This window comes from Vicia villosa, linkage group LG5 (genome assembly GCF_029867415.1).
Source record: "Vicia villosa cultivar HV-30 ecotype Madison, WI linkage group LG5, Vvil1.0, whole genome shotgun sequence".
Classification (NCBI taxonomy): domain Eukaryota; kingdom Viridiplantae; phylum Streptophyta; class Magnoliopsida; order Fabales; family Fabaceae; genus Vicia; species Vicia villosa.
In genome coordinates, this window is record NC_081184.1 from 117,411,506 (window position 1) to 117,438,106 (window position 26,601).

General features: G+C 32.6%; 2 protein-coding genes across 4 annotated transcripts; both read right to left on the reverse strand.

Annotated features, from left to right (window-relative positions):
- Positions 1-224: 224 nt before the first annotated feature.
- LOC131602156 (basic leucine zipper 19-like) lies at positions 225-3,223 on the reverse strand. Its single transcript, XM_058874172.1, has 3 exons — positions 3,066-3,223; positions 2,014-2,829; positions 225-674 (listed from the first exon to the last, which is right to left on the reverse strand). The coding sequence occupies exons 2-3, from the start codon at positions 2,795-2,797 to the stop codon at positions 646-648; spliced, it is 813 nt and encodes a 270-aa protein (XP_058730155.1). The 5' UTR covers positions 2,798-2,829; positions 3,066-3,223; the 3' UTR covers positions 225-645.
- Positions 3,224-5,263: 2,040 nt separating this feature from the next.
- Positions 5,264-9,563, reverse strand: LOC131602157 (protein kinase STUNTED-like). 3 transcript variants are annotated; one of them, XM_058874175.1, is made up of 11 exons: positions 9,331-9,563; positions 8,625-8,878; positions 8,475-8,548; positions 8,286-8,380; positions 8,096-8,211; positions 7,334-7,768; positions 6,890-7,141; positions 6,630-6,793; positions 5,950-6,177; positions 5,711-5,860; positions 5,264-5,572 (listed from the first exon to the last, which is right to left on the reverse strand). In XM_058874175.1, the coding sequence occupies exons 2-11, from the start codon at positions 8,764-8,766 to the stop codon at positions 5,342-5,344; spliced, it is 1,887 nt and encodes a 628-aa protein (XP_058730158.1). In that variant the 5' UTR covers positions 8,767-8,878; positions 9,331-9,563; the 3' UTR covers positions 5,264-5,341. The 3 variants fall into 3 exon arrangements, with proteins under 3 accessions (XP_058730158.1, XP_058730156.1, XP_058730157.1); XM_058874173.1 differs by having other exon boundaries at positions 9,091-9,563; XM_058874174.1 differs by lacking the exon at positions 9,331-9,563 and having other exon boundaries at positions 8,625-8,989.
- Between the last annotated feature and the right edge of the window lie 17,038 nt (positions 9,564-26,601).

Sequence of the window (26,601 nt, forward strand, 5' to 3'; positions counted from 1 at the left end):
AACCCCTCTGGAAATACTTCTCAGAAAAGCATATATAAATATAAACGAAACAAAACGCCTTCAACCACATAGGGCAATTTTATTGTTTTCACTCATGAATTTATATATTATACAACATGAAATTGGTGCCTCACCTGTTCACAAGAACAAAGTACTGAGATGAAAACACACCCTCATCTTCCCCTAGTTCTGTAGTACAGAAATGTAGAATTTCGAATATAGAATACTTGAATCACCACTTAAACATCTTCTCATTAAACAAAGCAAAAAACTATTCAGATGTTTTGCACATTTGAAACTGAGTTAGCATAAGAACATTTACCATGCCAGTTTTACTAGTTCACGCACAACAAAAACATTGGGAAACTTATTGCATAGGAAAGCATTAATCTGTGTCTCAGCAAAAAAGATATGCTGACTACAGGTCGATTACTGTTTCTGCATAATAAACATTTATCAACTACTTATATTCCATGGTAGAATAGCCATCAAAACCAAGATAGTGCACAGCAGGGGTCAAAAAGAGACAATGATCTTCAACAGTTACTCGATAGATAACTGATGCTGCAGCTGGTAACAAGTTCTTGGCAGGATATATTACCATGGCAACAACAAAAGGTCGAAAACCACCAACTTATTTATTCTTCATCCAGCTTTTGCTGCACGAGATCCTCCTGTAAAATAAAGATCTTTTAGATAATTTTAGAAGACGAGAAGCAAGAATATGCAACTTCCATGCTCTAAAATCATAACACAAGAGTCTATCCCAATTGCTTTGTAAATGGGGACAAGAAACTATATTACAAGTTTTTCATAAAGAAAATAGTCTCAAACTTTTTGGTACAGTAGAAAAAAATGATCACTACAATCGTTTAATTAATTCAAACATTTTGGTGCACAAATCTACTGGAGGATCTTGTCATAATTTGGCAGCATTTGTTAACTTATTCAAATAGAAAAAAATGATCACTACAATTGTTTAAGTAATTCAAACATTTTGGTGCACAAATCTACTGGAGGATCTTGTCATAATTTGGCAGCATTTGTTAACTTATTCAAAAATAGAGCATCTAGTTTCTTACAAAGCAACAAGAATCCTGCAATACTAGTACTACTAACTAGTAATAAGTACTAGTACTACTACACTTTAAAAAAATCAGGCATTATTAGAGTGTACAATCATCATATACAAAACCTAACAATCAGACTTAAGCACCATAGACAGATTAGGATCCTCTACACTCTACCTCTCAAAAATTCTCATTCCCTCGCTTCCAATTTTTTTTTCTTGAGTAAACCTTCAAGTTAGTCCTTGGCTTTGTAAGATGCTCTCAAATAGGTCCCCGAGTGTATAAATATTTCAAAAACTTTTCCTACTCCACCAAATTGTATTTGTCATATTAATCCTTCGATATTGATGTTATGGACTAAATTGATAGTAAGTGGCTAAATACAAGGACCGGATTGATAGTAAGTAGTTACCACATAAGAACTTAATTGATAGTAATTGGTTAAATACAAGTACCACTTGACACTTTAATAGAGTTAAGGACTTTTTGAAATATTTATACACTATGGGGCCAATTTGAGAGCATTCTGCAAATATAGATAGTGTAGAGGATCTATTCTCACTAGAGATAAGGACAATTATGTATTTTTAGCAGTTACACATACAACAACGACAACAACAAAAGCTTATCTTCCTCATATGGAAGAGCTAGCTACATGGACCAATTATGGTAATTAAACATAATGCAAAAACAAATAAGTGTCATTAAAAGCGATGCTTCATTTCTGAAACTCTTTTTCTTTCTCCTAAGATTCTCTGTGCTTTTTATACTGCATGCTTACAAAACAAACAATTATCACTATAACCCAAATAATGACAAGATATAAAGGAAAATCACAACATGGAGCAGCAATTAAATAAGTCAATTATAAGTATAAACTAACTTCGAAGAAATTCAAATATTTAACACTTTCTTTTAGAGAGTATGCATAGTCAAGCATCACCTTTTCTTTTATTGGAGGACTGAGAATTAACATTAGACATTGTCGGTCCAACTCCACAACCATGAAGATCTTTAAGCCCCAAATTCTGGCCTCCGAGACACTGAAGACTTTCAAATTCACAACCATCAAACCCTTCCTCATTTGGCGACACCCCTTCTGCAGCAAACCTCCCATCTGCTCCAGGACCATGACAATATACCCGATCATCACACTGCACATTACAAGGGTTCATGACATAAGAACCAGGCAAATTCGGAATTGGTGGGTTAGCATTAGTTGGTTTCTGATACGGAAACGATCCAATTTCCCCCTCAATCCTCCCCCTAATATCAACCAACAAACACTTCAATCTCGCCACTTCCGCCTCCAAAGCAGCCTGTCCCTGCAACTTCCTCATCAAATGCTGATTCAAAGCCCTCAATTTCGTAACCTCATCCTCCAACGACGCAGCCCTAGCTTTTTTCTTCTCACGATACTTCCGAACAGCTTCTTTATTCCCCACCGGACGCTTCTTCGACTTCTTCTCAGCCGACTCAGCAGTATCATCAGTCCCAACCTGATCCTCTTCAGAAGCAGGCACAATTTGGGTATGAACATGATAACAAGTATGAGTATGCGAAGAATCAGGACCAGGAGGATTACACGTGTGGGTGTGAGTACAAGCGTGTGTGTCTTTCAACAGTTCATCGAAGAAACTGTCCATCGAACCACTACTCGGAAATTCAGGCATGGTTGGATTCGGAAAAACGTCCTGATTCGAGAAATCGAGTTCACCGTCCTCCATTTTCAAACAAACCCTAAAATCAACCGCTAAACCTGGTCAAAAAAGGATAATCATGCAAATGAGAATTCCAAATCGGTGAATTCGAATTCGAAGTGGAGCAAGTAAAATATTAAACAGAACCGATGATATTGGAATTGTTATTACGATTGATGAAATTGAAAAGTAGAACACAATTGACGGAAAATTGAAAAAGAAAAAATTGAAAATGAAAGGTGAAACCCTAAAAAGAAGAGAGTAACACTGAGAAAGGAGAAAAAAATGGACGTACCAGGTTCAAGCGATAATTCAGAGATTCCACAATTTTTTTGTTTGCTATCTCTCACAACCGTTTTTCTAATTTATACGTATTTTATCATATTATCATTTGATAGTTTTCTGGGTCCCAGTCTCGTGGCACCAGAGTCACATTACACGCCGAAAGACTAAGCTTAGGTTCCGAGTAAAATAAAACTAATTTTTGGGTTTTTGTGAGTTTAATTAAATAAAATGTTAATTTATAAAATTGATTAAAACAATTGTTCTTAAAATAAAATAGTTATGAACGTCACTCTAAGAATTTTATATCAACACTAAACACTGAAAAACAGAAGGAATCTTATATAGAGGAAATGATTCTGAATATGTAGAACTTTACTGTTTAACTTTTTCTTTGTGTTTAAAGATGATAAAAAATAATGGGGCTACTGTATTTTTTAAATATACAATTGACGGGTGTACAGTGGAAAGAATCTATTTTGTTCGAATTCTTTGGTCTGGCTGTGGCGATGGGAATAAAATACCTTGGGTTAGATGAGATGTTTATTTTAGAAAAGTTGAAGACTTGGATCTAAAAAGCTTGAGTTGCTTCTATTAAAAAAATTGAGTTGTTAGAGATTGCGGCCTACTTTTGTGTGGCTCAATTTTGAGCGTTTAGACTCTAGTTTCTAAGAAGTTTTGGATGATTCTAGCACCTGTTTAGACTCTAGTTTCTAAGAAGTTTTGGATGATTCTAGCACCTTATTAGAAAGACAGTTTTTCTTTCCACAAAATATATTTGTATTTCTTTTTCCTATGCTATTTTTTAATAAAAGTGTTCATTATATATAATATATAATTTGATATAAAATAGAAAACAATCTATTATATAGATTAAAATATTATATATATTAAAATAGATTTCAAATTTTTTTTACATGTCAACAAGATTGTTATATTGGCAAAAAAATCTTATGTGTCAACTTTCTTTTCAATCTCTTTACGCAATTTCAAAATCCTCTATATTCATTTTTAATATGAGGTTTACAATGCTCACATCTCTCTTATATACACCGTACTTCTACACCGTAATTTCCACCAAAGAAAAATTATCTTCCACATCTTAAACAAAGTAGTGTAAGCATATCATTTTTCTTTTAATATACCATTAATATACTCAAATTGTTAATGCATAATTATTATACCTAAATTATTTCTCCATTTCTGATACACAAGCTCTTAATTATTTCTCCATTCATGTTTCACAACCTCACAATTACTTGTTTTTGTTTGTTTGCAAGCATCACATGTTCAAAATTTTCTCTTTATTATTTTTATTGATGAGTTAAGCCCATACATATCAACAGTATATTGCTAGTGTATAATATTATTCTTAGATATCGCCTTATAATTATCTTATTTTCTATTAATCAAATTTGTTTTGTTTGTCGCAAGACGTGCCTGAATACATTTGAAAAACACGTGATTCACTGTAAGAAGTTTTTAGGCTTCAAATATCGACACGGCTTTGTTTAAGATGTCATATTTGATATATTTCAACGGATTGAAGTATTTCTGAAAAATAAGCGCATGTGAATTTTTTGACTGAACCTACGTGAGAGGAAAAGACACTTATGCTAATAGATGTTCAGTTGTACAATTTGGTGGGAGAGAAACCTATTTAGTTTCCCATCAGAACAGTACATAGAGTTTATAAACTCATGTACAATATTCATGTACACCATTATTGTGTTGCCTAAGTCAATGAATAAATGTAGTTTTTAAAAAAATCAATTTTGTCATTAAAAAAATGCAACGCGGTTTTATTACCCTCTTCTATTTTTATTTTTGTATAATCTTTATTATCAATTAATACCCTGCAATTATATAAAAAAATTAAACCTGAGCTTTTTTATATTAATGTCAACTGGGAAAATGAAAAAGGAGGTTTTTATTGGATGATCAGCTATTTGTTTTTTTATATATGATAATGAAAGGCTGAGGTATGGTATTGGAGATGAAGGTGGAGAATAAAGTGATGAGTTGTTGAGTGATCTCAACAAATTGATTGCTGATACTATTTCTTTATTCAAAAAGGTGAATAACCTGCTTCTTGTCATGATATCATTTTCTGCATATAATGCAGAATCTTCATTAACTTTTTCATTTTGGTGTAGTAGCCCACTTGCAAAAGATGTTAAATGCATAAATCTACAAAACTCCTCATCAATGGGTGTAACACTTTTTATTTCCTTTCTTAATGTAACTGTACATGCACAAACTAAACAGGTTTTAGAACTGAAAACAAAACTAGTTAAAACTTGAAGACCTGCTCCATTGGTCTTTCAAATTCTCACTATACCTGTGGTCTGTACTACTACATGATGATGTACTGTCTTCATCAACACCAAGTAATGCAAGTGTTAGGTGTAACTCTGCACTTGAATGTGGATACACCTCGTCGTCAATGTTTTCTTCATTTTCTGAATGCTCGTTGAAGCAATGTTCGACTTCATCGCCCTCTTTTAGGATCTTCAGTATCTGTACATAGAAATCATAAACTTTAGGAGCTGAAGGTTTTTAAGAAGTAATAGTTGGTAATGTGACTTCATTTTGAGAATTTAACAACTTCGCGTGTCATTTGTCAGTGTATATCAATTAAATTCTATTATTTGTTACCTGATTAAATTTAGGACGAAGTCTAGCAGCTTGTGTGATGCATAAAGATGCTGCTAAAACCATTCTTTGCAATTGTGTCTCATTACACTTCCCTTCTAACTTCGGGTCCAACAAACCTTTCACATCCCCTTTCTCTATTAATGGTTTTGCCTGAAAATGAAACCATTTCTTAATTGTCAGTCCTATTTTTAACATCAATATTTACGCTAAAATTTATTCTAATTGGAGTTAGGTCTTACCCAGACTACTAAGCTCTCCTGTCCTTTGCAAGGTTCAGAACTGATTGGTTCCCTACCTGATATCAGTTCAAGTAGTACTACACCAAAAGCATAAACATCTATCTTGTCACTGACTTTTCCATACATGAAGTATTCAGGAGCAAGGTAACCAAATGTTCCTACTACATCTTCTTGTGTCAAAAAAGGTGTTTTTGTTGGTCCCCATATTGCAAGTCCAAAATCAGACAACTGCGACAAAACGAAGATCACGATTCTTTAGTCACAAGATCAGTTCCATACATAATGTTTTACTTTGATTAACTGCGAGTTGTGTCAACCAAATTTAGTCAATTTTCCCAACAGCTTTAAGTGGTTAATACAGTTCATTTGAGTGGTTATCTACGTTGAGTTAGATACTTAATGGATAATGTTTAAACTCATTAACCACAAATTTGGATGTGATTATCCACAATCTGAATGAGTTCAAATCTACATGTAGTTGAACACCTAAATTTCCAAGTATTTGGTTAACGAAGTTATGCTGGTGGTTAATGAGTTTTCACATTTAATATATCCATTAACTATCTGTTGGACGTGATTAACCACTTAAAAAGTGGTCGATAAATTTGGCTGTGCAAAAATGATTTAACTTTACAAAATTCTAATTTCAATGCTAGTGATGTCAAAAACTTTTTGATTACCTGTGGTTCAAATTCTTGGGAAAGAAGAATGTTTGAAGACTTGACATCTCTGTGTATAACAGGCTTCAAGGCTTCTGTGTGTAGGTAATCAAGAGCCTCAGCTATTCCAACAGCTACATTGAACCTCACTTCCCATGACAAAATTGATCCATCTTTGTTCTTTCCTACATCCAGTTTAATTTCAAATAAGCATCCTTTCCGTTTACAGATATTTATATGATGGTGGAAATGTGAAAACTGAAAATCAACTTAAACTTTACCATGTAGATTTTCCTCTAAGCTGCCTTTGACGTAATAATCATAAACGGATATTAACGTATTATTGTCCTCAATGCAAATTCCAAGTAGTTGAGAAATGTTTTTATGTTTCAACGGGGATATAATTTCCATCTCAAAGGTAAAATCTTTCAAGGCTTCTTTTGATGACCGTAATACTTTAACTGCAATTGACTTTCCATCAGAGAGAACTCCTTTGTACACACGGTTGCTCCCACCTTTTCCAATCAAATTTTCTGCAAAGGAATACAAAATTATATCATCATATTATAACATGAATAAAACACAGTTTGCTTATCTACGTTACATCATGTGCAGAGTCTTCGTCTATCTTTTATCAGCTGGTTTTTCTGTCCGTGCTGAGCACGGATCCGATATGCTAGTTTGTATAAAAATTGAGGAAGATCATAATAAGAAGCAGTTCCAACCTGAAGAGAATTGGTTAGTGCAAGACTTAAGAGCCTCAAGGGTGAACCATTTGCAATTGAGTGAATTTACATTTAATATCTCCTCTAGGCCTTTTGGTAGCACAACAGATGGAGATAAATAATTTTTTAAGCTCTCATCCTCAAGAATGTCGCTGGTGCTCCTTTCGAAAGGATTTTCGTCGCTGGAAGTTGATTGAGGACTATTTTCCGATGAACGGTCTGGTAAAGTCATTACCCATTGTACTACTGACATGTCCCTTTCATGACAGCTTTGTGAGATTTCTGAATGCGTTCTGCAAAGTAGAGGCCATCCAAGCTTTTGCTCAGAAGGATCACCTGTAAACATGGATATCGACCGTGACTTGTGCTTTTCAGATTGGATTATTCCGTCACTCGGGTAATCTATGCTTGGTCTTGGATCCAATATAAAACTACCTGTCACAAATGAAAACAAAACTTACTAAACTTTTTTTGTCACGGACTCATTAGTGATATGATTTCTCTAAGAGATCGATACATGGAGCTTACTTAAATTGATCTACTAGCATAAACACTTGTCAACATGTTCGGAAAAGCTTATGAAAACAGTTTCTGACACAGCCATAAGTTGTTTTCTGCTTATTTTCATAAGCTCTACAGGATAACTTAACAAAGCAGCTTTAAACTTTATTTTCTCTTTTGATGTAAAGACTTATATGATAAGCATAATTAAGTTGTTTATCCAAACATAACCTTGGCCTAATTAAGGAAACAAATACGAACCGCGTGGTAGTTTATTGTTACACCTCCCGAAGACAATCCTTGAATCTTGGACGGCCAGAACATTGATGGTTAGTGGAAGTTGTTTGGCGCAATACTTAGCCGTGGCAGACTTACCCCTGAATTAAACATGTTTAAGTCCTTTAAACTAACCAACTTATAAAAAAACAAACCAAAAAACCTAAACACATACCCTACCACTAGAGCCAAAGCACCATGGTCTTTTGCTTCTCTAACAAGAATGTTTCGAATCGATCTTCCCGTTAAGATTTTCGCCGAAAGACCAATCTGAAACCCAAACACACAACATAAACTTCCCATTCATAACCCGTAATCGAATAAAACAACAAGACATAAACAAAACAATTATCTATTTATTTACCTTCTTGACATCACACAAGCCTTCATAAACCTCTAAATACCCATCAATGATACTCTTGATTTTCAAAACATCATCTGCATTGAAGAATCAACTTCTTTCAGTTCCACAACTAATATTTAATCGATAAAAGTTCGAACTCGATACGATTACCTGAACTTTTGGTTTTAACTACATGAACAGCAACAACACAATCACCAGGCTCAGCAACTTTAACAAGAGCCCAATTTAAAAGCTGTCTGCTTTGACTATCAATTCTAATCCCAACCAAAACAAACCTCTTTTCAACTGTCATTTTTTGTTCTTTCTTGTCTTCAATCCCAAAACATCTCTTGCTTCAACTCTTTCTTAAATTCACAGAAGAATATTCCTCCGAGTTTTCGCATGAACAAAAACAAACTCATCCTCTGCAAAACATAACAACTATTTGAATCTAACACATTTGTTGAATGTAAACAATGCATATTTATGGGAAGAGAAAGAGAGAGAGCTGAAAAGGACAAATGACAATGAAAATCACATGACCTAATAATGAACGAAAATGAAAATGAAAATCACATTCAATATTATTAAATTAAATGTAGTAAAATATTGAAGAAAAAGACAAATTAATATGTACCTAATTTTTTTTAAATCTGAATTTACACCTGCTACAAGTAAATTGAATTTCTTGAATAGAAGAGAAAGAAGAGAGAAAAAAAGGTTGATGAATTTAACGAGGTGTTAAAAATTAAAATTGCTGCGAAAATGTTAGTTAGATTATGATTATGATTATGATTACGATGATTTATGATTTATGATGATAACCGCAAGTGAAGATTTGGTTAGTTATTGATTTGAGAGTGGAGTGAAACCGGACATTTTCGCGGGAAACCCTGGATACCCGGTGGGGTTATGTTGTGATGAACCGATGAAAGACGAATATTACGGGGAGGGAGGGTTGGATAGCCATTGCGTTTCGATTTGTTGCTTCCAATGGATCGTTTAGGTTGTGGGTTAGTTAATGGTGTATACCGGTGGATTGTTTAGGATCTAGGTGTAGAAATTATTGGATTTTAGTTAATGGTTATGGTTATAGTTATTAATGTGTGTGTGTATGAAATGAGTAATTGGAAGTTGTTTGGGACTTGGGTTGGTCTTTAAGGATGTAGTATGATTTCTAATTTTTTTTATTTAAAAAAAAGAAAAATTCGAATAAATAAGAAATAGTTGAATAAATTTGATTTAATGAGATTGAGATTTGGTGTGAATTAAAATATATTTTTTAAAAGTCTAAATATTTAGCTTTTTCTCAGACGATATCAGTATAATTTAAATGTCTAATTTATAGTTTTGTCTGTCCAGTCTAATGAATAGATAGACCCTAACTACTAAACATACGTGCATTAGAGTCATGTATCACATTCATCACAACCATTTTCTCTAATATTTGACGCCTCATTCATTGAGTGAAGTTCTCACAGTTATCCATATATAAATGTATTTTAACGCCAAACTAAATTACAACTCATTATACTCTTGCAAAGTTGCACCTCTCCGTCTTCATTTACCTAAGCGTTTGAGTGTTAACTTTGTAAGTATAACCCTCTATTTATCAAAGACTCTGATGTCGCATTAGAGGCATTCCACAATGAACTTCACCAACACATCACTAATTTTCTATTTCACATAAGAATAGGAACAATTTCCCTCCAGTTTAGGCTAAGGGGCTAAAGAGTTTGAATTTCGAGCATGTAGGTTAGACCATTCTTTCTAGTGTCAAAGTTCTGACCGACCTGTGGTCAGTTGACCACTGTGTCTACAAGGTATTGTTTACTTTGAGTGTGGAAGCTCGTCACAAGTTTCTCTTGTGGGGTGTGAATGTTGTATATAAGCGACCATTAACTTCGATTCTCAAGTACTATATAACTTTAACGAGTGTGAGTGTACTGAAACTGTTTGTTTTTTCCGTAATTACTTTAATGGCCAACATTCTACACTTACAACAAAGCCTTGATCTCCCTATTCTATCCTTATTTTCTGAAAAATAGGAAAACAAATGTTGGCTTTAGTCTTTCATACGAGTTAGTGCTACACTTATAAGATTAATCTACTCCTATCATAATTTCTTTCACCATATCATAATTCACACTATTTTAAAGTTATGCCCTTGATTGTGATGCCATAAGATATGTCTCCCTCCCTTCTTATAATACATACACTTACACACATAATTAACTAATTGATAGAATTTCTAAACACTCTTTTAAAGACTATGTAAAAGTATTATGACCTTTTATAAAATTTTAAAGGTATTACAATTGTGTAGAAATTTGAGATCCAAGAGTCGAGCCAACCCTTGATGTCACAGTCAAGCCTCATGTCTTGACTTTTGACATATATAAAACTCAAAATGGATTTAAAGTATTGTAATTATCATTAACTTAAAAGGGAGAGTTTGGAGATTCAAATTATAGTTAGACTCCAAGTTTTCAAGTATCAAGTCGAATACGAGACGATGATAATGAGACTTTTATTATTGACGAGCATTGTGACATACCATGAACATATTCAGGTATTGAGTGCTTACCAACTTGTAATCAAACAAATTGTGGAGGAATCAAAATTCTTAGTCACAAACCTCTAACAAAGTTGTAAAACAACTAGAAAACTATTAGAAGTATTTTTCGACGTAATGGTCTTTCAAGTACCTTATAGATAAAGTGACGAGGCTTATGATTTAGCCTAGGCTTAATACCCTTTTCGCCCATTATCTTTACCTCGAGGTCTATTTTTATTCCTTAACTTTTAAAAAGTCCAATTTGATCCCTTATTTCCTTAAACAGTGTCATATACGTTCTTTACGTCTCTTTCCCACAAACATAGTCTATTTTTGCATGTGTGACATCCCAGTTGGCATCTTGTCAATACCATCTTCGTTTTTTGAGTTTTTACCTCACTTCTTCTCACATATGAACCCTAGATTAATTTAGGGCGTAAACCTTCATAGTTGACGTCGCCATATCTTAAATCCATAAAATCCATTATTGAATCGAAGGAAAGAAAAAGTTATGGGCGTTGTTCATCCATAGAAAAGGTAAGAGTTTTGGAAGTTTTGATTTGAAGGTGTACTCAAATCAAAACAATTACCTTCAAATCAAAACTCTTACCTTTTTCTATGGATGAACAACAAAATTTAGAAATTGTAGAAAATAATTATGGGGATGTCCACACTTTAAGCATCTATATTCATTCATCCTTATCGAAAATTCTAGGAAAACAATTGGTTTGTAATGTTGTAGTTGAAAGTGCAGTCACGACATCGTATGGTATCACTTATGTGTTTTGATGTTTTTTTCAATTTGATAGAGATACTCTTAGTAGTTGCATATTAGTAATTTGATTATATTGTCGTGTGCTTGTACTATATTCATTCCGTACTTCATTTGTAATTGCTTAGGCTATTGTGCCGTTGTACCAATAGGAACCCTCCTTACTCAATTTAAGAGTGTTTGTCCCTTGTAACTATGTCCTTTTGAGCCTAGATAGTTGCTACATTTTTTAATTCATCATGCGTAGTTTAAAGCATAAGTTAAAGCACTTAAATATGGTTTTTCAGTGATTTGATTCAAATCAAGAAATGAACATGATTCGAATCACGAGATGTGTGGAAGATAGGAATTGGCTTTGGGCGATGTGATTTGAATAAAAAATTGAACATGATTAGAACCACAACCTCATGTGATTCGAATCAAGCAAAAGTTGATTTGAATCAACTAAAATCTTGAAACTTTATTTTGGCTTTGTCCAAATTGTTTTGAATACAATTTTCACTTTATTTGAATCAAAGTTTCAAGACCCATTTTTATCCTTGATTTAAATATCTTTGTGTTTAATGAAAGTAAGAAGTGGGTGAAACCTATGGAGAAACCTATAGTAACAAAGAGTGACTTTGTCTTCTATTCTTAGTGTGTATATCCCCGTCATCATGATTCTTTCTCTTATTCACTTTTATAACTTCTTGATTATGAAATCATGTCAAATTCATTCTCCTTTTTGTTGCATCTTGTTCTTGTACAATTTATTGTTATGTTTGAGTGAATTAGAGAAGGGGAGTTGATTAATCTTGATGTGTTGTTCATGATTAATCAATTTCTTGATAACAATCAATGCCAAGACTCATTCATCTAGAAACATGAGAGAACCTTGTGTGTGTGTGTCTGTGTGTGTCCTTCATTGACCTTCATCTAAAACACTTGACTAATACCTTGTGTTTGTAGATTATTTGTGAGATATTCTGGCACTATTTATCATCTTAATACTTAGTCTTGTTCCATTATTGAGTACCTTCATCTCTAAAGATTATGTGTTGAAGGAAACTAGTGGTACAATAGGGTATCTAATGTTTTTGTGTGAAGTTTGTTGTTTGTAACAGGTGCACGTATCATTTCTTGAATAAAGTTTCCATTATAATCCAAGGAAGACTTTGGCGAGATCTAGTATCAATTCTATGTAAGACAAGGATGGAAGTAGTCCATCTTTGGTGGCGTTGGAGAAAGTTGCTCACAGAAAAAGTTGGGAGTTGTCCAATCAACGTTTGGATATGGAAATCGCTCAAACAAGAGATTGGTGGAATCATGTGGATTCCCACATACGAATACTAGGAGCATAATTATTATGGATAGCGAGGTTATTAGATTAAGATCTTTTAGAGATCTTATTTTTGTTAGTAGTTGAGTATCTAAATCAACAGAGGGAATTATCGTTTGATAGTTCGTTGTAACCAAAATTCTTGTAATCAAACTTATCAAAATACTAGAAGATCGTGATTATTTTCTTATTTTTAACACCATTGAATAGAGGAGTAAGCAATGTGAGAACGATAGCCGAACCACTATATATCCCTGTGTATCTTTTCGTCTTCCCTTACCTCTTCTATTTTCTAGTATTGATTATTATGTGGTTTCATTATTGCATCCTTACATTGATTGTATACCAAATCAGTTAGAATTTTCTTATTGATATTTAATGTATAAGCTTAGGTCTGTGGTTTATCAATTTTATTGAAGTATCATGATTTCAATTGTGTCTTGTTAGAATCTATGTGCTAACTGTTTTGAAATAGCTTTGTTTAAATCTACTTGAGTTCTCTTGTGATTGACTTGCATTTGTAGCAGTCAAATGCATAAATAACATAATGTATCATTTCATATGTATTAGTTCATTGAGATGCTTCCAAGTTTTCTTGTTTTTGTGTTTTTCTTCCGCGCTTCCTAAAATCTCTGATTTTGTATATGGAATCTAAAATATTTTTGAAATTATATTAAAGGGATAATTTCTATTCAGCCCCCCCCCCCTTATACACCTATTTGTGTCCATATTCTCACCCAACAGTTGTTTGGTTTGTTAATATGTACATGGATTTACCCAAATTGGGTGTGGGTTATTTGATTGGTTCTATGAAGAAGTGGAAGATGAGAAGGATCACTTTACGATGAAGCAAAAATGGAGGTTGAAAAAGTTAACAAAAGAAAACGAGGAGCATCTACGTAGTTTTGAAAAATAAAGAGTCACAATTGAGAAATAAAAGCAAGAATTGTTAGAACTATAAGTGAATATGAAGAACACTATGAAGTGGAAGAAATTTTGGAAGATTTTGTTATATGTTGTTTTCATTGTTCTATTATTCAAGCTCTTTTAAATGCAAATGTTAGTATGTAAAAGTTAAATAGGGATTTAATGTTACTTTAATCACTACAACAAATAACGCTTTTTATGACGAAGCTTTTACCACATACGATAAAAAACCACGGGTACATGTGACCGGAGCGCCTTGTTTTATTTAAAAAATAATAATAATAAACCGGTTACCTCAGATTTAAATAAAACCAACCTAAATATATGCTCAGGATTTGAGGTTCGATTCCCAGCGTCTTTTATTTAATGTTTTATACGGAACCAAAAAGGCGCCTTTATTTTTTTTTTTAAATTTTACGACGGATATGTTACCTTGGTTTTCTAAAAATCCGAGATAAAAACTCCCTATTTTTTATTTTTTATGCAACCAAAAAGGTGCCTTTATTTTTTGTTGTTGTAGATTTTACTGATGTTCTTGTTGTTCTCCATTACTGTTGTTCTTGTTGTTCTTCTTCTTGTTGTTGTTCTTTTAGTATAGGATGAAAGCTGATAGGTTAGTGTGTATGAAACCATATAATGACACCCTAAATTAGTTGTAACCTTAAGTTGATATATAAGAAACCATAGAATAAAGCTTTCATTAAGTAAAATTACAAAAAGTTCATTTTTTTCATTAATCATATCTAAATCCTCTAGATGACATAAAGTTTGATCAAGTATAATCTGCTTCATCAACATCATCCAAATCGATGATGACTAGCCTTTTTACTTTTCTTCTTCTTGATCTCCTCTTCCTGAGAGTTCTCTTTGGTCTCAAAGGTTTGATAGCAGCATGGTCTCTTTCACCGACTTGGACTTCTACATCCACATCAGCTTCTGTTCTCTTAGCATTAGATGAAGTACTCAATTTTTGTTTTGTTTCTTTCATGACTTGGACCTATTCTTTGATTTCTTTGGATAAAGTTTTAGTAGAAGTACTCATTTTGATTCTCCCTCTTCTCTGATTTCTCTTGATGAAGTTATTTCGCTTTTATATTGATTCCTCTGATTATCTTATCTTTGGAAGTCTAAAAGCCAAAAGATTTCATGCATGTCAAGTACTAGTAATTCTTTTTAATTATTGGTTCTTTAATTATCCATGTTTTCTTATATTGAAAGTTGGAAAGATCTTTTTGTAGACTAGCTACCTTGAGCTGTTGAATGATTACATCTCTTTGTCTTTTCAAATTTCTTTTTCCCTTCTTTGATATTTCTTCCACTCTTTCTTACGCATAATTTTTATGTAATTATGTGTACATTGTAGGTTCTCAATGAATTGTGTTATTGATGTTATTCTTATTCTTGTTAATTTTGTTGTTGTTGTTCTTCTCCATTACTGTTCGTGTTGTTGTGGTTCTCCATCCAGTTCTAAAAGTAATAAAATGTTGATGTTGGGAATCGAACCCACATGTAATTATCTTTGCCCCTCAGAGTTTTAATAACTGAGTTAATAAGGGGTAACTTTTCATGACGACTTAGGTTACCTCGCTTCCGTATTCGACGTAAAATGCATTTCGCGTCCGACGTTTGATGTGTTTTTTATTGTAGTGAATGCATTGTTGAATGGAATTATGCCTCAATTGAATTTGATGACGCAAAATAGGTTTGTTTATACTAGATTTTTGTTTATACCAGAATCTTTGACCCATACTTTTAGCACATAACAATCAATCCAATCTATTTAAACTGTTGAAACAAAATTTCTATTAGTCTGACACAAAACCTTCTCATAGTGTTCCAATTTTTTTTTTGTAGTAGTTTAATTCAAAACTTTGTTCATAAACATTCATTAAAATTCAACAAAATTTGTCCATAAACATTGAAACCAAAATTTTAACATAACAAAACTTTGTTCATAAACATTCATTAAAATTCAACAAAGGTACACTTTGTTCTAACATATATACAAAAACACCTGGCTTGTTCTAAAATACAAATAAAAGAATATTGCTTATTCCAACAAACATACAAAAATAACATTGTCTGTTTGCACTTACTCTACTTAACAATTAATCAAGTTTTTCTTAGTTTACAATCAGATCCATCAATTTCACCTTGCTCAAGATTCTTTCTCTTCTTTGGTATCCCTGACATTATTCCGTACTTTGGTGGTTGAACATTTGGATAATCTGTCATAACCCACAAATTTGGTTCATTTACGAGATATATGACAAGATTATAGACTCCTTAATATATTTCGTGAGCTCTCATTTCCTACATGAGCATAAACATTCCTTCAAGTTGACTGAAATTTTTTCTCCTAAAACTTCAGTGTGCCTGACCTCAAATATATGCTCAGCTGAAATTCAACAACATATTACACCAAATCAATTTACATGACCTAAAGAGTCAAAATTAACAAATGAAGAACAATCATTGGACAATTACCTTACAATCTAAAGTTTGTGTATGTGTTGGTTCTCTCAACTTTCTTTTTGATGTTAGGTAAAATATTCATATCACTTGCCCACATTTCCATCATGTAGGTTATGATTTATTCCACCATAGTAACTGATGGTTTAGTCCCTGATTCAAGAATCACACTACTAAATGCTTCTGACATTTTGTTAATAACAAAGTCAAATTTTGTATGTATTATAAACTGTGATTTACTCTAAAACCTGGGTGGATTCTTCATCAAATGTAGAAAAGCCTCTTCGTTAACCATTCTTATTGCCTTTATTTCTCTTTTCCATGCTAGTGGGTAAGTTGATTTTTCATCCTTCTATTTGATTTCTTTCAACACCTTTCCATGATACTTCTTCCGAAAGTTATTATACAAGTTCCTCACACAAAAACTTTGTTAAACACTAGGTAGAAGCTCATCCATAGAAGTTAATAAACCATGCAATACAACATACAATACAACATAAAATACACGAATAAAATTACAATTACAATACAACATAAATAAAAGAAATGAATGAAGACCTGCAATACAACATAGCTTCTTTTAATCATAAATGAAAGTCGAAATATTCATCCCAACTATTGGATCTTTTTACCATGTTGCATCTATTTCCCTATAACCTAGTTCCTTGACTACACCTACCAACTCAAAATAACTCCACTTATCAACAAAAATTTTTAATTCAGTAATTGTTCCTCCTTTATATACAATTAGTTCATTACCCAAAAATGAACCACCGTAGTGAATCAACAAAAATCAAATCTTCTTCCATTTCTATCTATGTCCAACAAAATTATAATTAGAAAGGGGTGAAAAACCAGGATAACCCTAAAACCTAAAACTAATAGAGATACACATAAACACTAAAACCTAAAACTGAAAAGGAAAAAAACCCAAAAACAAATAACAATTATGAACGGAAAATCCTAAAATCTAAAACAGATAACAGTAGAAAACAAAAAATCCTAATAACATTTGAACAAGAAAAACCTTAAAACCTAAATTTTAAATGAGATACAAATTACTAACCTATTTGAAAAATGAATCTTCAAATGCGCCTTCCCACTCATGTACCTTAGAAAACGCTTTTCTCACCTTCGATTTTGCTTATACACTCATTCTCTCCAACATCTTCATTGTCTTCTCCGTGAGTGATTCTTCTGTTAGGGTTTTGTGAGTGGAAAAATGAAAATGAGAAACCAGTTTTACCTGAGCCTTTCCCTTTAATCAATTAGATGTGTGGTGTTTTTTTAAATTTAATCTCCACATCAGTGCCAAGTGTAGATGACGTGGCTAATATATTTGACTTTGACTAACAAATATAACCGAAAGGATAAACGTGATATTGTTTGAATAAATAAGCGATTAAATTGGCCTTTTTAAAAGTTAAGGGGCCCAAATTGACCCTGAGGTAAAGATAAGGGACAAAAAAGGATATTTATCCTTTAGCCTAACAAGATTTTAGGTACAAAGATTCGCCTTTTGAACTCATACATGAGGAATATTCCACGAGAGGATATAAATAAGTGGTTGATGCCTCGATTAAAGTGTTAGTCGACTACTTAAAAGATTGATCTGCCAACTTCTTTCCACAGAGACCTTTACTCAGTCCTATCGGTTCCTTGTCTGATCCTTTGCCCTACTCAAGAATAATTGGAAAAATCCCAACTTCATCTCGTAATAACCTTTACACAATTCTACTGAAGTCTTCAATGGAGTATAAAGAACACTTTTCTCTTTGCTAAAAGTAAATCTCTAGATACCATAGACACAAAAAGATTCTTTATCCTTATGCATACAATAAAACTTTACAAAAAATTATTAGCTTCCCTAATGTACCTTGGATCTCCCACTCACACTCAATCTCTAGAGATGAGCATCACAAAAATGGTTTCTTGGTTAAAGGTTGAAGATGATGATAGTTATCTAAATAATCTCACACAACACAGTCTAGATCTCTCAAGAACAACATTTTAGAAAGTTTTTCACAAGGTTGAAACAAGAAGATGATGTGTTTGTGAAAGGAAAAACACTCTTGGGTTTTTATCAAGATTTATGAAAATATAGATTTTTGATTTTACTAGATCATAAAAGAACTCATTCAACAAGTTTTTATGAACATATGAGAATTGATTCTTCTAAATCATTATTGAGAAAATTTTCAAAAAAGGTTTATACAGGTGCTAGAGGTTAGTAACAAAATTGAGATAAAAATGAACACTACGCTCAAATCCTACATTTATAATTTGAATCACAGAAAAAATGACTTGAATTGAGGTGATAAAATCTAGAAATGACAAACTTTGATTCAAATCATGACATGATACATGTGATTCGAGTTAAGCAACTACTTGATTCGAATCATTGTAATTTTTGAAAATTTATTTTCTCATGATTTGAATAAAAGAGAATCATGATTTAAGTAATGGTGTCTTATGATTCGAGTAAGAAAATTTATTGATTCAAATAAAAAATTGAGCCAAAATCCCAATTTCCAAATGATTTTTTGATTCGAATCAACTATACACTTGATTTAAATCATGCATCAAAAATACACTGATTTTTGTTATCTAACTTGTGATTCAAGAAACACATATCCTGACTTTTGACCGTTTTGTTCATTATAAAAATCCATTGAAATAGACCAGTTCTAATTAATTGAATGTAAGTGGTAACACAAGGTACAATATATATGAGTGATTAAATTACAAACAAATTAATCAAAGCTATAAACTGAAAATGTTACAAAAACATCAAAACACATATGAGAAAGTGAGAGGCTATCACAATTTCATGCGCAACTATGTGAGGAGACTCAATTACGACAAACAAATCAAAAGACTAAATTGATAAGCGACAAAACATAAACTAGGTAAAATCTTATGAGGCAGAGCGACTTCAATAAATCTTATGGGCCATAAGTAATTCCAAAGTTACTGTTAAAGCTTTACTTCTTTTTTACTCACATATATCCCAAATGCAATGCTACCTTTAAAAATTAACATAGCTTCACTTAGAATTGCCAAGCATAGTTAATAAAAAAAATTGTTGAGATTTATTGAAAATATACATGATGGTACTCTTTATTGTGGAGTATGATTGTCGGTGAAGAAAATGAAATTTGATGTAATATTTTCAATCAAGACGGAGATTATTGAGATTGGTTGAAAATATACATGTTGATACTCTTTATGGTGGAATATGATTGTCGGTGAAGACAATGAAATTTGATGTATTATTTTCAATCAAGGTGGAGATTATTGGGGTTAATTGAAAATATACATGCTGAAGAAGTCCCGCATTGCTTAGTTTTGTGAAGGAAGAAGGAGAGTAGGCTATATATAGGATTACATTATTTCTAAGTTCCACATCGCTTAGTTTAGTGATGGAAGGGAGAACTAAATAAACAGTCCATGTTGAATTTCATAATTATATTCAATGACATGATCATCATGTGGATGTTCCATTCCTCCCAATCTTAGCCTTTAATAACCTTCATCTTGCAAATCCATTCTAAATAGTTAAAATAATTTCCCTGGGAGGTGAACGAGTCACTGAAGATAAGGAGTTCAGAGTCAACAGGTGCAGAAATAAATGCCTTAGCAGTCACTTCGACCATGTATGGACGAAGGGTGATGTCTATAATAGGGTGAAGAGACCTAAACTAATGTATTTCACGAGGATTTAGTATTGGTGGTCATAAGTCATTTGTTAAAATTAGGGTTCAAGGAAATAAAAGAAAATTTTCCAAATGAAGTAAGAAAATCATAAGAGATTGGTTTAGAAAATGACTTATATTCAAAGAGATCAAATAAAGATAGATAGTAAGAATAAGAAAGATAAAAAATTTGACTGAGCTATTTATATAAGAGTTTGGTATAATATCAGGCATATCAATAACTTAAACAACTGCGGAGATTAAGATTTATGTTTGGGTAATCTAACAACTAGGGAGACTAAGATCACTGAAACACGCAATAATAATTGTTTATGTTGTATCATCTCACTACTCAAAGCTAATTGACAAGGTAACACAATGAGAAATCTGTTTACACCCGAAAATAAATAATATGTTAGCCTAAATCGGCTAGTATGTAATACCATTAAATGATGTTCCCTCAGTCGATATAAGGTTAGGTGAGTGAAAACACAATCAAATGTGAGATAGCCAAATCTTTCTCAAATTTACCGAGGTCTATCAGAGTTCTGGAAATGTTAGAAACAATCAAGACTCAATATGACTTGATAGTTAAACAATTTACTCTTACTCCATGTCTATAGCGTCACTAACTCAAGAAAGTTAGAAGCAAGAAACTTCCTTATGAGAAAATTGCAAGTCTAAATAATGAAAAAGATAAAATATTGAGAATAGGAAAATCGAGCAAAATGTGAGACGCCTTGTACCCAAATAGAAAAATTTCTGCATGCCACATAATTTTAGCTATTAGAACTAGTGTTTATTAATAAATATAAGAATTGTAGAAAATTTTATAAAGTGTTTGGATTGACTTTTAGAAGACCCGTAATTAATTTTAGAGGTGTAAAATTGATTCTGAATGATTTTGAGATGTTTGTTTTATCAAAAGTAGAATTGATTCTGCCTCCAGAAATAATTTCACTTGAAGCTATAATTTGTAGCTTCTATCTTCAAAATTAATTTTGGATGATTTTTATACTGAAATTTATTGTTCAACTCACTTTTATGTATTCAAACATAAATCAATTCTGTTGAATTCAATTATGTTAAAATTAGTTCTATCAAACTCAATTTTGCTAGAATCAATTCTGTTCACCGCCAATCCAAACACACTCTTACCCACTATAGACAATTCATTAAACAAACAATTTTACGCAAATTTATAATTTAATCTTTTTATTTTTAGTTTTTCTTTTATATATTTTAATTTAGTATCTCAAATCTCCAAAACTACGTGGACTAGTCCAAAACACCTACAATTGATAGATAAAATGCATTCTTCAATATAATTATTTTAAAAAAAGAATTTATATTAAAAAAAACTATTTTATACTTTGTATAACTTTTCAGTTCAACAAGATGATATTCTATGTATACTTATCCATATTTTTCAAAAACTATGCAAATGAAAAAGGTTGAAATTAAGATTCGGGATTGCACATCGTTGACTGAGAATTTTGTTTTCATAGTACGTAGTATGAATTTTTTATAGAACCAAACCAAAAGCACCAATGTTTCTACTTTTATAATAATTTTTTCATAAAGAAGCAATGTTTCAGTAACATTAATTAAAGTACTATATCACTTTAGCAGCCACCGCTCAACAAGAATGTAACAGTTGAAGAGATTATCACTTTGAATATATTAGTTTAATAAGGTTGCTTGACTTGATAAACTTGAGATTTGATAATGAAATCAAAGTTGAACACGTTAAAAATATCCGATTCTTTTTAAAAGCCCTACTAGTCTTTAAGAGTTTAAAGTATTACTTTTCAGCTTTCAGGTTCAATATATGCCACGATTTTTCTTATCATGCCTTTTTATTTGGTGAGAAAAGAGGCTAATAATCTTTTGCATTATCTTAGATTAGGTACAACAGAAAATGTTAGTTTTTGTTTGGTTTGTTGTGACTAGAGTTTAGTCCTTTTTCTGTTGATCTGTCACAACCGTGATGTAATCGTCATAATAATTGAAAAGAAAACTAGTGTATAGTTGAATTCACTACTATCATAGTTAAATTAGTTAAGTACGAGAAAAACTCAATTGTTAGAGAAGGGAAAATAGACAATCTAGAATTTTGAAATATGAGTACTTATAAAATAGTCAAAAACTCGAACCAAGTATAAGTATGTATTTTTTTAGTACTCATACATGGAATGTGTACAGTATTTGTTTGATTTTTATTTTTATTTTTTATTAATTCATTGAATGTGAAATTATGTATTATTTGTTCCTTTATGTCTTATCTTATTTTTCTTTTAATTTTCATCTCATTCTACCCCTCCCTTTTCTGTAAGTAAGTGATGGAAGAGCATCCAATTACTAGTTGTGATGGTAAACTATTTTATTTTTAAACTCATAATTTTTTAATTTTGCAACCATTGCGAGTGTAAAATTTTGACTGAATTTCTAAAATGGATTAGGAGAGGTTTTTCAAAAATGTGCATGGAAGGATTAGAGCGAAAATATGAGAATTATGTTTTTATTGAAACTTGATCACGTTAACATTTAATCACTTCACAACTATCAAAAATGATTTAATGATGATACACATCGGCAAATCGATTGATTAAGTTGTATACTTTACGGGGTGTGTTTATACAACGACTCAATTTCAACGAATTCTAAACTCAACACTTTTTCATAATAAATCACACTAATTCTAACAAAATCTGACCTTACATAATAAATCGCTACCAATTGAATAAACGATAAACTACGCTAATAATTTAAAACCTAAGCATGCAATACCCTATGAAATATTAAATGAGAGAAATAGATATTACACCAGGATTTATAGTGCTTCAGCATTTGTCCTTGCTTTGTCTACTGCACTCTTCAATGGTTTCTCATTGGAACATGCTTTGTTCCTTTTTATTTTGAAAAATATTTCAAGAGTTCATACAATCACTTATCCACAATAATGTTTATAAAAATAAATCTTATATCTATATCTTGACATGTATACAACGTAATGTCAAACTCTTCTGCATAATCTTTACTCGGTTCACACTTTTTAAATCTTCCAGCTTCACCAATCTGCTCAAAGTCTTTGTGTGTAACAATCACACTTTGATCCTATCGATTCCTTAAGCGACGAACTATCTGAAGATTTGAGAAAAACTCCACCTTGTTCGTATCCTTCCACACAGTTGCTACCTAAGTAATCTAGAGAGAAGAACCTCATTCTTTTCATTGGAATTTTTCAACACCAATACAACAACCTCAATCTTGCAAGCTACCTAAAAATCTTAACCAAATCTTCAAGAACAATTAGTTTCAAGATGTTGTCTCCCTCAATCAATTACAAATATCTCATTATCAAGATCTGAAATCAAACTAGAGGTTGAAGATGAAAACAAATTTTTTATAAAATTTTGATTGATTTTCCAAAATGGATTATGAGAGGTTTTTCAAAAATGTGGGCTGAAGGTTTAGAACGAAAATGTGAGAATTATACTTTTGTTGAAAGTTGATCACATTATCACTTAATCACTTCACAACTATCAAAGATGGTTTAATGATGATACGCAACGGTAATCAATTGATTTAGTTGTATACTTCACGAGATGTGGTTATACAACGACTCAATTTCAAACAAATTCCAAACTCAATAGTGAAGGATAGAAAAACACTTACAAAGGGGGGAGGGGGTTGAATAAGTGTGACTTCAAAAACTTGTAACATAAAAACAATTAACACAATTATTTTTATCCTAGTTCGTTGTTAACGAAACTACTCCAGTCCACCCCCTTAGAGTGATTTACCTCAGCTGAGGATTTAATCCACTAATCCAACTGATTACAATGGTTATCCACTTAGAGACCTTCTAAGTCTTCTAGAGTCTACATATCACAACTTGATCACTCTAGGAACCTTTTACAAACAATGTAAAATAATGTTTACAAGAGTAATATTGCTTCTAATAAAGCTGTAATCACAACAGTGATATTTCTCTTAAGTTCTAAGCTTAACACTCACTAAATATCACAAGAGTTTGTGAGGTTGAAGATGAAAATCGTGAGATTTGAATTTGATAGCGTTTCAGTATTATGCACAAGTGTTCTACTTTACTTCTGATCAGAACTTCTATTTATAGGCATTGAGAGAAAATGACCGTTGGGAGCATTTAATGCTTTGCGTGAATAGTACAACTCTGCATTTAATGTTTCACACTTTTGTCAACTACCTCGAGCCTTGATTTTCCTGCTTTTACTAACTTTGCCTTTTGTAGCTTCTAACGTTCCTTTTGTCAGTCAGAGATTAGACGTTTCAGCCTTTCATCTTGTACTTTCTTCTGGACTCAGATTTTGTATATAACAACGTTTGAATTTCATAGTCAACAGCTTGGTGTAGAGCATTTTCTTGTCTTCTGACTTTGAAGAGCTTGAGCGTGATACCAATTCAAAACTTGAGAACTTCTGCTTCTGACTTCGTTCTTCTGATGCTTTCAGTTCATGTTCTGATTCTGCTTGACCATCTTCTGATGTCTTGCCAGAGCATGTTATGATGTAGCCATCCAGAACCTTCTGAGTCAGTGCTTTTGAGCGCTGATTTGTGCATACTCTTTATGTATTTCCTGAAATGGAAAATGCAAAGGATTAGAGTACCACATTATCTTATACAAAATTCATATATAGTGTTATCATCAACACATAGAATATTGATCAGAACAAATCTTGTTCTAACAATCTCCCCCTTTTTGATGATGACAAAAACATATATAATTGATATGAATTTGTATCCAGAATATCAGATGAACAAAGACAATTACACAGATATAGCAAAAGCATATAACCAGAGTGTGTGAATATGTCTCCCCCTGAGATTAACAATCTCCCCCTGAAATTAATACTAGAAGAATTTATAAATAAATGACTTCCCTGAGTATTTTTCATTTCAGTTGAGACTTTCACGTAGAATAGAACTTCAGAATATCCAGAGCTTCTCTTCAGAGCTTCCATTAGACAGCTGCAGAGCTTTGAATTTTCCTTTGTAATCAATTGAATCATAACATACTTGATTGTATCAGAACATTCTTAAAATGTATCAGAACATTCTTCTTGCTTCTGATCTTGAAGCTTCAGAGCACTAAACTTGCTTCAATTTTCTAAGAGCATGCTTTTTCTTAGAATTTCTTTTCCCATATATTTGCTTCTCACTTTGAGCTTTTCAGAATGTCATATTACTGCAAAAACTATCAAAGACAGAAAACTTGCAAATAATGTTAGGAAATGTTGAGACTTAATCCCAACAACTGATATTATAAACCAATTCAATTATCATATTTCTCCCCCTTTTTGTCATAACATCAAAAATCATAAAGATTCAGATGAAAAAAACACACAGAGTGAAGAAAGAACAGATAATATTTCATTAATAAACATTAGAAGATAAGGGTACAGAAGCAGATGCAAAACAAACAGATGCAAACAACAAAGAAAACAAACTAAGACACAAAGACAGACTACGACTGGCTAATCCTAGAAGCTAAGACGACCAGAAGGTTCTTAATCTCAGCAGTGTCTTCAACTTGCTTCCTTGTAGCTTCCTTCTGATCCTGAATGAAGGATCTGAACTCAACATTTGTATCCTCTTAATTGTCCAGACGCAGAGCTAAGTTAGCTTGATTCTGTTGGATCTCTTTCAGCACAGAAGCAGAGGGACCAGCATAAGCAGCATCAAAGTTGTTGTCCATAGCAGGAGCATTTGTAGCATCAACTTCAATCATAAGAGCATCTCCTTGATTTTCCTCAACAAGAATTTCTGTAGCAGGATGTTCTAAACCTTCAAGAATTGCAGCTAGATTTTCTGGATGTGTTTGAGTCACAGGTTCTAGAGGGTATTCAACTTCTGAATATACCATATTTGGTGCTTTTTCAGAGGGATTTTCCCTTAACCAGTTGAATAAGAACTGAAAGTCTCCAGTCAGAACCTTGTATGGATGTGGCTCCCATACAACAATTTCCAGAGGATTGTCTTCTTCTGCAAGCTCATCTACAAACTCCTTCTCTTCAAGAGGCTTCCAGCTGGTGATGGGATGGTAGTATCTTCCATCATCATACTCCAGACGGAATCCAGAAGGTCCAGGAGAAGCAGCTAGACACTCTTGCTGAAGCTCCAGAAGATGAGACTGAATCTCCCTTTTGAAAGCTCTCAAGAGCTTCCCAGCAGCTACATGATCCATCTTGGATTCATGAGCTACCTTCAGAGCATCTAACCCTGTCTGTAACTGATGCTTAAGCAATTCAAAACGCATATCAACAGAGGGTTCAGGAGGGTTGCTTCTGAAATGGGTGATAAGGGAATCTGGGTTAAGAACAAAATATGGTGCAGGTTCTCTAGAAAGCAGAACTGAGGTGGTAGAA

What these genes read in the sequence shown, in the direction of transcription:
- LOC131602156 (XM_058874172.1), bottom strand. Translation starts at nt 2,797, where the DNA reads ATGGAGGACGGTGAACTCGATTTCTCGAATCAGGACGTTTTTCCGAAT. An exon ending in GTCCTCCAATAAAAGAAAAG is followed by an intron (nt 675 to 2,013) that starts GTGATGCTTGAC and finishes TTTATTTTACAG; the next exon opens with GAGGATCTCGTGCAGCAAAA.
- LOC131602157 (XM_058874175.1), bottom strand. Translation starts at nt 8,766, where the DNA reads ATGACAGTTGAAAAGAGGTTTGTTTTGGTTGGGATTAGAATTGATAGT. An exon ending in GCTTGTGTGATGTCAAGAAG is followed by an intron (nt 8,381 to 8,474) that starts GTAAATAAATAG and finishes TTTGGGTTTCAG; the next exon opens with ATTGGTCTTTCGGCGAAAAT. An exon ending in CACTAACCAATTCTCTTCAG is followed by an intron (nt 7,142 to 7,333) that starts GTTGGAACTGCT and finishes ATTCCTTTGCAG; the next exon opens with AAAATTTGATTGGAAAAGGT.